Raw genomic sequence first — 11,065 nt, forward strand, 5'->3', positions numbered from 1 at the left:
TGTCCCCCAGATACTGACCTCTAGTCCAGGAATTAGCCCCCAGACCTGTCCTCCATACACTGCCCCCCCCCCCCCCCAGACATGGTTCTCCAGTCGAGGTGTTGGCTCCCAGACGCTGCCTTCAAACTCAGACCTTCTACTGCTGCTTCTTTTTCACTCTCTGTAGTTTCTCTCCTTGCTCCTTCCCAATCACTGTCATCATGGAGTCACCCCACATTCTGTGTGCTCCTCCCTAAGCTTCCTCTCTTAGGCTGAGTAGTGAAAGAGGGAGTGTGCAAAGGACAGATCACAGGTCACTCGCCTCTGGGGCTGCAAGCCAGACATCTGCCCTGCCAGCCTCACCCTCCATCAGATGACCAGAAGGAGAGCTTTCAGAAGGGTCAGACTGAACCAGACTTGCTTTTATCCTATTGCACGTGCAGACTTGTAGCTCCAGCTTTTGGCTGGAGAGAGGATGGGGGGATGGGGGGATGGGCGACTCTCTCCCAGAGAGGCGTTGCCATCCTTCAGCTAAGAGGCGTCTGAGTACAGCTCCAGACCCAGCGCTTTCTCTGTGGCTGGCAAATCTGTTTGTGGACAAAAATTAGTGTTAACAGGGAACATGGGCCCCTGAGGGGTTAATTAAATGGCACTTAATAACAGCCTTTGTCACCTCCTTGCTTCTGTGCAGCTGAAACTTCTCTATGAGAGAAATCCTTGTGTATATGCGCAGCTGAGAGTCAGTGAGGCAGCATTAGTTACCAGGAGTGAGGATCGTGAGCCAGCTACAGCCAGGAGGACCCTGGGTCATCTACGGGCTGTGAGGATCGTGAGCCAGCTACAGCCAGGAGGACCCTGGGTCATCTACAGGCAATGAGGATCGTGAGCCAGCTACAGCCAGGAGGACCCTGAGTCACTTACAGCTGTGAGGATCGTGAGCCAGCTACAGCCAGGACTCTGTGTCATCCACAGAGAGGGAGTAGAAAAGTTCACCACTAGGATTAGCATGTTCGTAACTGTGAAATTTGGAGGTAAGGGTAAGGACATGCTCGGGGAATATCTCCAAATGGGTTAATTCTGTGCATGCAGTGAAAAGAATGAAATTTACTCATAAGCCAGGAATGCTGAGTCTGATCTGTCTCTCATATTTACTACTAGTGCTCTTTATAATAACTGCAGTACGCCAAACAGCGCGCCCTTCTGAGGTTCCTAGGGTGTAATATGTATGCACAGACATGTTGAGATGGGCCTGGAAGTTCTTTGTAAGCAGGCTGGTGATTTTCTGCCACATTCTCTAGGCCTCTGATTGCATCATTTGCCTTGCTGGGAAGTGTGGGACGTATGGAGGTCCCAAGAGATCTCAATGACTCCACCTGCTGCAATCCCAGGACAGAAAACCCCTGTGTGCTGTTATTAGGGATTGTAGTTTATTTCCCCTGGAATTTATCAGGGTCTATTTTAACGAACAAAAACAGGAGAACTAATGGAAAAAAGAGAGTCTTTTCCTTTCTACTGATTTTTCTCCTGTTTTTAAATTCCAGGAAAGAATAAAAGGAAAACTGGAAACGAAGGTCTCTAAATATTACAGAATCAGCCAGGGTTATCCTGCAGCCCCCCTCTGCCATACTCAGCAGTGCAACAGGTGCAGCGTAGGCAGCGATCTTCTGAAAATAAGAGCCCATGTTTATTTATGTCTTATTTGGATTTATTATCGCCTCTGTGAATTCACCCAGAGCAAGGGCATGTGGAAGGCTTCAGGATGGTAGGAGAGGGAGGGCTGAAGGAGACAGGGTCACGAAATGAAGCTGGAGGGAGGAAGAGAGGCAATATTTCTTTACTGGGAGGGCAGTGGGTGGCTGAACCACCGAAACAAAAGTGAAAGCAACCTGGGAATGAGTGTGCAAAGCCAAGCCAGCAGGACACCCGCACGTCGGTGGGCATTAAGCAGGGCATGAGGAGAGCACTCTCCCAGTGTATACACCTTGCCCAAGGCCACATTGGGAGCACGGTTTCAGGGTTCAGTTTTGGGTGGGAACCATCCTCAAAAAGGATCTCTAAATATTACATAGGTGCAAGCTAATAAAGGGACAGGGGAGCTTGCATCTGCTGAAAGCTCATCCAGACCGGGGTTATGTAGGTCAGAAAAGAAGGCATTTCAGAGGAGATGTAATTACCCTAATCAGATCTATGAAAGGCCCCTCCACGAATCTCACAGACAGCCTTTCTACCTAACAAGGAGGCAACCTGGAAGGTTAAGGGGTAGCAGATTTCTCCCCCTCCCCAGGAAGGGATGTTTTGCTCTCAGTGGTAAAAGTCGGGAACATTTTTGCCAGCAGAAGTAACCATGGCCACTAAATCTCTTCAGATGTAAACGGGACAAGTTTTGTATTTATTTACTGTCTTCCTTTAAGCCCTCCCCTGTATCCTGTACATAGTAACAGTACTGCAAGCTTTAGGGGATAAAGCTACTGGTGAGTGTGAGCGCACAAGGAAAGGGGATAATCCAGCAGTTCTTTATTCATTTATAAACATTTGATATTCTGCTTTTACCAAGCTGGTCTCAAGGCACATTGCAATCTGAATTGTGGTTAAATTCCTGCAAAATTTATGACTCAGTTTACCATAAACCTAGGGAAGCATGAATGGGAGGTATGTTAAAGAGAGGCATACAAGATATGAGGAGAGAAGAGATAGAAGAGTTTCAAGTGTAATTTAGGGAAAGGCAGGATGACTAGCCAAGCCTTACCTCTGTTCCTGACGGTAAGGTAGGCTGTCTGAATGGTATCTTGGGGCACAGCACCTCAATGCTTGGAATCTGGTGGAAGCCAGGAATGAGGGAGAGGAATGAAGTTCTCTTGTGGGAGAGCGGGAGATCGGAAGCCAGGAATGAGGGAGAGGAATGAAGTTCTCTTGTGGGAGAGCGGGAGATCGGAAGCTAGGAATGAGGGAGAGGAATGAAGTTCTCTTGTGGGAGTGCGGGAGATCGGAAGCCAGGAATGAGGGAGAGGAATGAAGTTCTCTTGTGGGAGAGCGGGAGATCGGAAGCTAGGAGAGATAGTCAGGGGCCATGTTATCTATAGATCTGAAGACAAAGCAAAGTTCTGAAGTGTGTCCTGCATGCCATTGACTTAAGAGTGACTTGATGCAGTCAGTTGCTTTGGGGCCTACTAGGACTCTAGCAGCTGTACTTTGTCAGAGCTGGAGGCGTTTGAGATGAACTTGTGAGAATTGCAGTGGTCAGTGTGGCTGATTATTACTGCACAACAAGAAAACATCATATATGGAAACTTGATTTTTTAAAAAAATTTTTATAAAATGAGCGGGAGTCTCATAAAGTAGTGAATATAACAACGATAGCTATTTAAAGCTTTGAGCAGTCTGCGGCGTTGAGACTGTAACATTCAATTTTTTAATCATTGATTCCCGTTCATTCTGTTAGGTGTGGGACACATTAGCATTCTACTTAAACTTATTTCATGCCTTCGCAGTGTCAAACCATAAATAACTTGGATTTTTTTGAGAGGATTTCCTTTCCCCTGATTTTTTTATGAACAGGTGGATCCTTAAGGGAAACGCTGTACCGGAGGAGAGGACACAGAACCCTGCCACATCGCAAGGACCATAATCACGTTATTTACCACAGGCCCCTGAGGAAGGATCTTTACGAAACACGAGCCGTGTCGGGCAAAGTGGAGCGGCGACTCCTAAACAGAGCGGAAGCTCGGGCAAAGTGGAGCGGCGGCTCCTAAATAGAGCGGTAACTCTGATTATCTCCAGCCTGTTTCTAGAGCGGTGTCTTTTGCATGAAAGAGCGGTTGCTCTCTGTTCATAAAAAATCAGGGGACAGGAAATCCTCTCAAAAAATCCAAGTTATTTATGGTTTGACACTGCGAAGGCATGAAATAAGTTTAAGTAGAATGCTAATGTGTCCCACACCTAACATAATGAACGGGAATCAATGATTAAAAAATTGAATGTTACAGTCTCAACGCCGCAGACTGCTCAAAGCTTTAAATAGCTATCGTTGTTATATTCACTACTTTATGAGATTCCCGCTCATTTTATAAAAAAAATTTTAAAAAATCAAGTTTCCATATATGATGTTTTCTTGTTGAGTTGTAACTGTATTACATCATATTCATCAGTTTTCATAGTAGCAGTGATTATTACTGCATGCCTCATGGTGGCAAAGTTGATGAATCTGGCACAAATGCACCTTTGAAATGTGGGTTTCCATTGTAAGCTTTGCAATGAAGCCTTCGATTGTTAGGGAGTTCCTGTTAGGAAGGACAGGGATTAGGAGATCACGGAGAGGACTGCGTCCTACAAGCAGAGAGTAAGGGTGAGACCATTGAGTTTGAGATCCCTGGGTTGCTGAGCCACAGTTAAGCAGCAGAAGGAACTGAACCCACTTTTCTGTGATCCTGGAATTTCCTGCTTTTGGCTTATTATACTTAAAGCTGAACTTTAAAAGCCCGACATGTGCATTAATTAAGGGATGTGTGAATATGTCAGGCCCACGCGCGCTGAGCGGATTTTAAAAGCCGCCCTGATACGCTCGTAAATGCCGCTGCATGCACATCTCGGAACTAAAAAAGGGGCGGGGCGTGGGCATGGTCTGGGCGGGGCATGGGTGGTTCAAGCCTTTAATCAGAAATTTGCAGGTAAATGCTTACGCGATCCAGTGTGCGACGAGGACTTTACTTCCGCTATGGACGGCAAGTAAGTAAAAAAAAACCTCTAACAAGCCATTTCGGAGATGTGTAAAGGGTCTGGGGTAACGGGGGGGGGGGGGGGGGGGGGTGTACAGGCTATCAAACCAGGGGTTATGGAGGACCTAGCTGGTAACTGGGTGAACTGGGGAGGAACTGGTTTAAGATCCCCCCGCGTACGCAGAAGCAGCTTTTGCACGCACAGGCGCACTTCCACTTAAACTTGGGCGCACTTGTGCATGCAGCCAGGCTATTTTATAACATGCGTGCACGTCTCTGGGCACAAGCCGACAAACACGCGTACATGTGCACCCCCGCGCCGGTTTTAAAATTCACCTTTTAATGTTTATTTTTATACCTGTGGAGCTCTTAATTTTTCTTCTGTAAAGCTTTTTTTTCTGTTTGGAACACAACACTTGGAGAGGGGCCTATTTTATTGGAAGTGCAATCCTTTTCAGTGCCCTATAGGTTTATCCTGCCCCCAACACAGAATCCATGTTCCCAACATTGCAACGAATGGATCAGGGCTCAGCAGGTCTCGGATATGTGACACAGTGTCAAGCCTGGACTGATAAGAACATAAGAAATTGCCATGCTGGGTCAGACCAAGGGTCCATCAAGCCCGGCATCCTGTTTCCAAGAAAAGCCAATCCAGGCCACAAGAACCTGGCAATTACCCAAACACCAAGAAGATCCCATGCTACTGATGTAATTAAAAGCAGTGGCAACTCCATAAGTAAACTTGATTATTTATTTATTTATTCACTTTTATATACCGGCATTCATGTTAACTTCATGTCGGTTTACAGGGCAAAAACAAATACAGACTAAGTCATAAATAGAAATACAATATAAAACAGTTCAACAAATCTTAAAACTTAGGCAAGGTAAAATTCTTTAAAAACACTTAATCTAAAAAATAACTCATTATATAATACAAGTAGATCACACACTTAAATCACTATAAACATAAAATCAAATAAAATAACAAAATAAGGTAAAATAAAACTATAAAAGGTCAAATAAAAAATAAAATAGAGACTGTTTAGGGTTGAGCAAAAGCCTGTTCAAAGAGCCATGTCTTCAACTTTTTTGGAATGAATAGGTGTTAGTCTCTAATCTAAGGTCTAACGGAAGTGAATTCCATGCTTTTGGGCCTGCCAATGATAATGCTCTCTCTCGGACCATAATAATTACATAATGATTAATAACAGTTAATGGATTTCTCCTCCAAGAACTTATCCAATCCTTTTTTAAACCCAGCTACACTAACTGCACTAACCACATCCTCTGGCAACAAATTCCAGAGCTTAATTGTGCGTTGAGTGAGAAAGAATTTTCTCCGATTAGTCTTAAATGTGCTACTTGCTAACTTCATGGAATGCCCCCTAGTCCTTCTATTGGCAATGAGACTTTACGGATAAAGAATTCTAAGTCCTGCCCTGTCTTACCACTCCATGACTGAGACACAAAGAGTTTCAGATCATTAACTGATAAATTAGGACTGATAAATTAGGACCCGAGTCTTATTTTCTTCAGGCTTTGCTCTGTGTAGTCACGGACAGTCACCTCACCTAAACTGTTCCCACCCACATCTTAGGTCCATGTTTGTTTAATTTTCCTTACTATTCTCATTTTACCTTTAACCCTTTCCCAGCTGATTGTGAGGTGCTGCTGAACCCTAACTGCCAGATCAACAACCTGACAGAATACCTGAAGAAGAAATGCCAGTGCGAACCTGGAGGTGAGAAAGCAGCTGGTGGGCTGAATCCCAAAGGCTGGAATCTGGAGGTTACTCCCCGTACAAGGCTCAGGAGATAGATCACAATGTCCCACCTCTCATACAGGACGAATCAATAAGTCCGCGGGAGAGCGGGCGAACGCCCGCTCTCCCAGCGCGTGCACAGGCCACTTGCCTGTGCGCGCGATGCAGTATTTAAATTAGGTCCAGCGGTAGAAACAGGCAAAAGGAGGCGCTAGGGAAACTAGCGCGTCCCTAGCGTCTCCTTTTGGCCCGGAGCAGCAGCTGTCAGCAGGTTTTACAGCCGACGCTCAATTTTGCCGGCGTCGGTTCTCGAGCCCGCTGACAGCTACGGGCTCGGAAACCGGACGCCGGCAAAATTAAGCATCCGGTTTTCGACCCGACAGCCGCCGACCGACTTCAATTTTTTTTTTATTTATTTTTTTTTTTACCCTTCGGGACCTCCGACTTAATATCGCCATGATATTAAGTAGGAGGGTGCACAGAAAAGCAGTTTTTACTGCTTTTCTGTGCACTTTCCCAGTGCCTGAAGAAATTAGGGCCTACCTTTGGGTAGGCCCTAATTTCTGAAAGTAAAATGTGCGGCTTGGCTGCACATTTTACTTACTGAATCGCGCGGCCATACCTAATAGGGCCATCAAAATGCATTTGCATGTTGAGGGCGCTATTAGGTTCGGCGGGTTGGACGCGCGTTTTCCGCCCCTTACTGAATAAAGGGTAAGGGAAAACGCGCGTCCAATGACAATGTACTGTATCGGTCTGATAGCGAGCCCAGGGGATAAATCCCACCCCATAGAGGGGCCAATGCAATATAGTGTGCTCAGTCTAGCGCACAGCTTGATGCACGTTTTGGATAACTCCCATTGCAGGAATGGGATTAGCACATCCAAAACACACGTCCAAACAAGCACATAGCTCTTAGCGCTCATCACATGTAAATACCATGTAGATGAGGCTATTAGCTATTAACCCTAATGCAAAAAACTGCCATGCGCCCGATGTGCAATTTTTAACATGGAAAATTTAACACCAGCCCTGGAGCTGGCATAGAGTCTTGCCGTGTGTCAAGGGTTCAACTAAACAAACAAAAATACTGCTTTTTTGTGGTTCCTTCTACTTAGCATCGCAATGTTAGATTTTCCAAGTTAAAAAGTGCAGAGACTGCAATGAACAAATCAACTCCTCTTGTTAGACTTTTCATTGCTTATAAAGACTAAAATTCTTTAGATGTCAATTTTACAACGAATACCTCTGAATGTGTCTGTAACACCAGCCCCTGTAACTCCAAGCCACCTCCCAAAAAACCCTCCCCGATTCTCTCCCTCCCTCCCCCCCATGCAAGTGTATAAGATACGCATGAAAAGGCTATTGGCATATTCTCGTGCCATGAGTATTTTAAATGCTAGGTGCATACTTTATAAAATGAGGTAAGAATTTATGGGCGCATGTATGTTTCTTTTAAAATTTACCAGTTAGATTGAAAGCTCTTTGGGACAGGGACTTACTGTATCTGAATTCCCATCCCCATTGCACAGTGCTGCTAAGTACAATCATCTTCATTTGTGTAGCACACCCCAGCTACTGACTGTAGAAATGTGTTCATGGGTGCATAAGTTCCCACATTTAATCTAACAGCATGCTCCCCTCCCCCCTACCACACGCACACACAAAGTCTTAGCCCCATGCTTTGTAAAAACCCAATCAGCTACCAAAACTAGCGAGGCAGACGCACTTAAACTTTCATCCAGGAGTACTTGCAGAAGAGGACATACGTGTGCCCACTTCATCTGTACGCCTGTCTCTCTTCATTCTCTCCTCTCTCTTTCCTGCTCTATCCAGACTCCATTGACCTCCTTGATGAATCTGGGACTTTGCTGAACCTGAGTGAAATGGAGGGATCTTCAGAATCTGCCAGTAATTACATGCATGAGCGACAGCATTATGTCCTCCTCAAGGTCATCCGTAAGTACCTCTCCCAAAATCACAGCTATCAGGGGTGAGGTAACTCCCCTCTGAGGGGTTAAAATAAATGTCGTGGGGCAGGGCCTGACAGGGTATATGATGCACCCTATCACATGAAGCATGCCCCCAGTATTAAGACAAATGAATCCCTCTGTGTAATGGAAACCTATTCTTAGCATCCATGTTTTACATTCCATAGGTGGTGACGGATCAGAACCAATCCACTATCAGTCCCTGCTGGAGAACCTGGGACAAAGCCATCCGGTCTTGGCAGGTGAGGGAGCAGCCTAGATATGATTATCATGCTATAGGAAAGCCAGGCTCATGGCTGCCCTCTGCAGGATTACTTGGGGCAGCATGCCTGGGTCTCTATAGGGGACTTTGAAGCTGTCGCACCACTCAGTAGCCTTGCCACAATGAGCCATTGAGGTTGAAGTGAAGGGCTTATTCATTCCGGATAAAGCTGAAATCCTCATCTCCCCTTCACAGCCCTCAATGTGCTTCTGATCTTCTCCTTACTGGCACCAGAAGGGGAAGGGGATGATCCCAGAGTAGAGCTGGGGGCTGGTTGTGTAGCTGAAGTAGTCTTCAGTATTCTGGTCAGAACTAGACGTTTGGACCTGTGGGCAGCAGCATTTTCTTCTTGTAAAAAAAATGTAGCCTGAGATTAAAGAAGTGAGATTAAAGATGTGATATCTGGTTCCCCTCACAGAACGACTGCAGAAATTATCTAATCCCCAGCTGAAGGAGAAGGCAAGGACCTCTGTGCAGAAGAAGCTTCGACCACCCAAAGAGTCTCCCAATACTACTCCAACAAAATCCCGCACCCAGTCACACAATAAGGGCTCTGCTCCCTCCCACATGTCCACGTGAGATGTTCCTGATACCCATCACCAAACAGTGTATCATGTTATTGCCACGCACACCTGCTAACCCACCCCATTACCTGACATACGTCACTCACCAACCTTCCCATCACCTGACACACATGATTTTGTAAACTGTAGTGATCTTCTTTTGGAACGACAGTATATACGTCTAAATAAATATCACTCACCAATGTTCCCATCACCTGACACACGTGTCTCTTAACTCATTGCCTGACACACATTATTTTGTAAACTGTAGTGATCTTTTTTTGGAACGACAGTGTATACGTCTAAATAAATATCACTCACCAACGTTCCCTTCACCTGACACACGTCACTCACCAACCTTCCCATTGCCTGACACACATGATTTTGTAAACTGTAGTGATCTTCTTTTGGAACGACAGTATATACGTCTAAATAAATATCACTCACCAACCTTCCCATCACCTGACCCACGTCACTCACCAACCTTTCCATCACCTGACACACGTGTATCTTAACTCATTGCCTGACACACACGATTTTGTAAACCGTAGTGATCTTCTTTTGGAACAACAGTATATACATCTAAATAAATAAATAAATATCACTCACCAACCTTCCCTTCACCTGACACACATCACTTTACCAACTAATCACCTCACCATCCAGTGCTTCAACTGACACATGTGACCTCACCGAGATACGCTGCACCCTGGTTAAGTGTGAAATCAAGATAAATTCTGTGTGGTGCTTGTTTTTGATCCTATGTACCATCATGATTAATCTGATATATTAATTTGTTACCCACCTTGATCTATATATCATATCATCCATGGAATATACATTTTTAATAAACAAAACCTTGTCTTCGTAAAGCCATCGCCCAGTTTCCAACCTTGCAAAATATCATTGCAAAGGCAGTTCTTAACCAGACAATGATTTGCAGATGACTAGCTTCATCCTCGATGCCCATCTGCCAGGATTCAAATGCTGCCACAGTATCACGTCCCTTCTGGTGGCAATGGTGGATGACTGATGTCTGGATCTGGATAGGGGCTTGGAAGCAGCAGTGGATTTTGAGCTGCTGTTATGGAGTCCTACAGATCAGCTACGGAATGGTTTGCTTCGTTTCTGGATAGTAGGAAGCAAGGTTTACTTGAGGAATCCCGAGATGGTCCCCAGGGATCTTTATCATCACCGCTGCTTTTTGGTTTATACTCGGAACCCCCAATCAACTTATTGCAACTATGGGAGTCCACTTTCACATCTTCGCAGGTGATACACATACATTTCATTCAGATCTGATCAGCAGGAGTCTTGGGTGCTGAGCTTAAGTCTCAGCGGGTCTCTGAATGGCTGAGTGGGCACACAGGCTGAGGCCCTGTGGATACACAAGGGAAAAGGGTCAATTACACAAAACAGTTCTCCAGTCAAGGTTAGGGACGGGGCATGCAGTCTTGGGGGTCATCCTAGATGCCAGGTTATCACTAGAGGTGAACATTTCCTCGGTGGTGAAATCATGCTTTTTTTGTTTTCTCCTGTTCCAGCTCTGCAAATTAAAAGCTTATTTTTCCACAAGTGGTCTATACCACTATAGCAAGATGTATTTGAGACTATGACAGAAAAGTACCGAGCGCCTTCAGTTAGTCCAGCAGCAAGGTTGTTAGTATGTGAACCCATCTCTCCATATCTGGGGATCTTTCACTGGTTCCCAGTGATGGCAAGGGTAGTCTTTAAGGTACAGACCAGTATATTCGACTTAGAAACATGATGGCAGAAAAAGACCGTATGACCCA

At 45.3% G+C, this 11,065-nt stretch overlaps 1 protein-coding gene across 1 annotated transcript; it reads left to right on the forward strand.

The window, feature by feature from the left end:
- Nucleotides 1–270: 270 nt before the first annotated feature.
- C11H22orf15 (chromosome 11 C22orf15 homolog) lies at nt 271–10,475 on the forward strand. Its single transcript, XM_029571202.1, has 5 exons — nt 271–1,010; nt 6,349–6,435; nt 8,293–8,415; nt 8,615–8,689; nt 9,128–10,475. The coding sequence occupies exons 1-5, from the start codon at nt 986–988 to the stop codon at nt 9,286–9,288; spliced, it is 471 nt and encodes a 156-aa protein (XP_029427062.1). The 5' UTR covers nt 271–985; the 3' UTR covers nt 9,289–10,475.
- The last annotated feature ends 590 nt before the right edge of the window (nt 10,476–11,065 follow it).

Source organism: Rhinatrema bivittatum, chromosome 11, assembly GCF_901001135.1.
Source record: "Rhinatrema bivittatum chromosome 11, aRhiBiv1.1, whole genome shotgun sequence".
NCBI lineage: Eukaryota > Metazoa > Chordata > Amphibia > Gymnophiona > Rhinatrematidae > Rhinatrema > Rhinatrema bivittatum.

Coding starts and splice junctions, on each gene's coding strand:
- C11H22orf15 (XM_029571202.1), top strand. CDS start 986: ATGTTCGTAACTGTGAAATTTGGAG. Junction 8,416..8,614: donor TGTCCTCCTCAAGGTCATCC/GTAAGTACCTCT, acceptor TACATTCCATAG/GTGGTGACGGATCAGAACCA. Junction 8,690..9,127: donor AAGCCATCCGGTCTTGGCAG/GTGAGGGAGCAG, acceptor TTCCCCTCACAG/AACGACTGCAGAAATTATCT.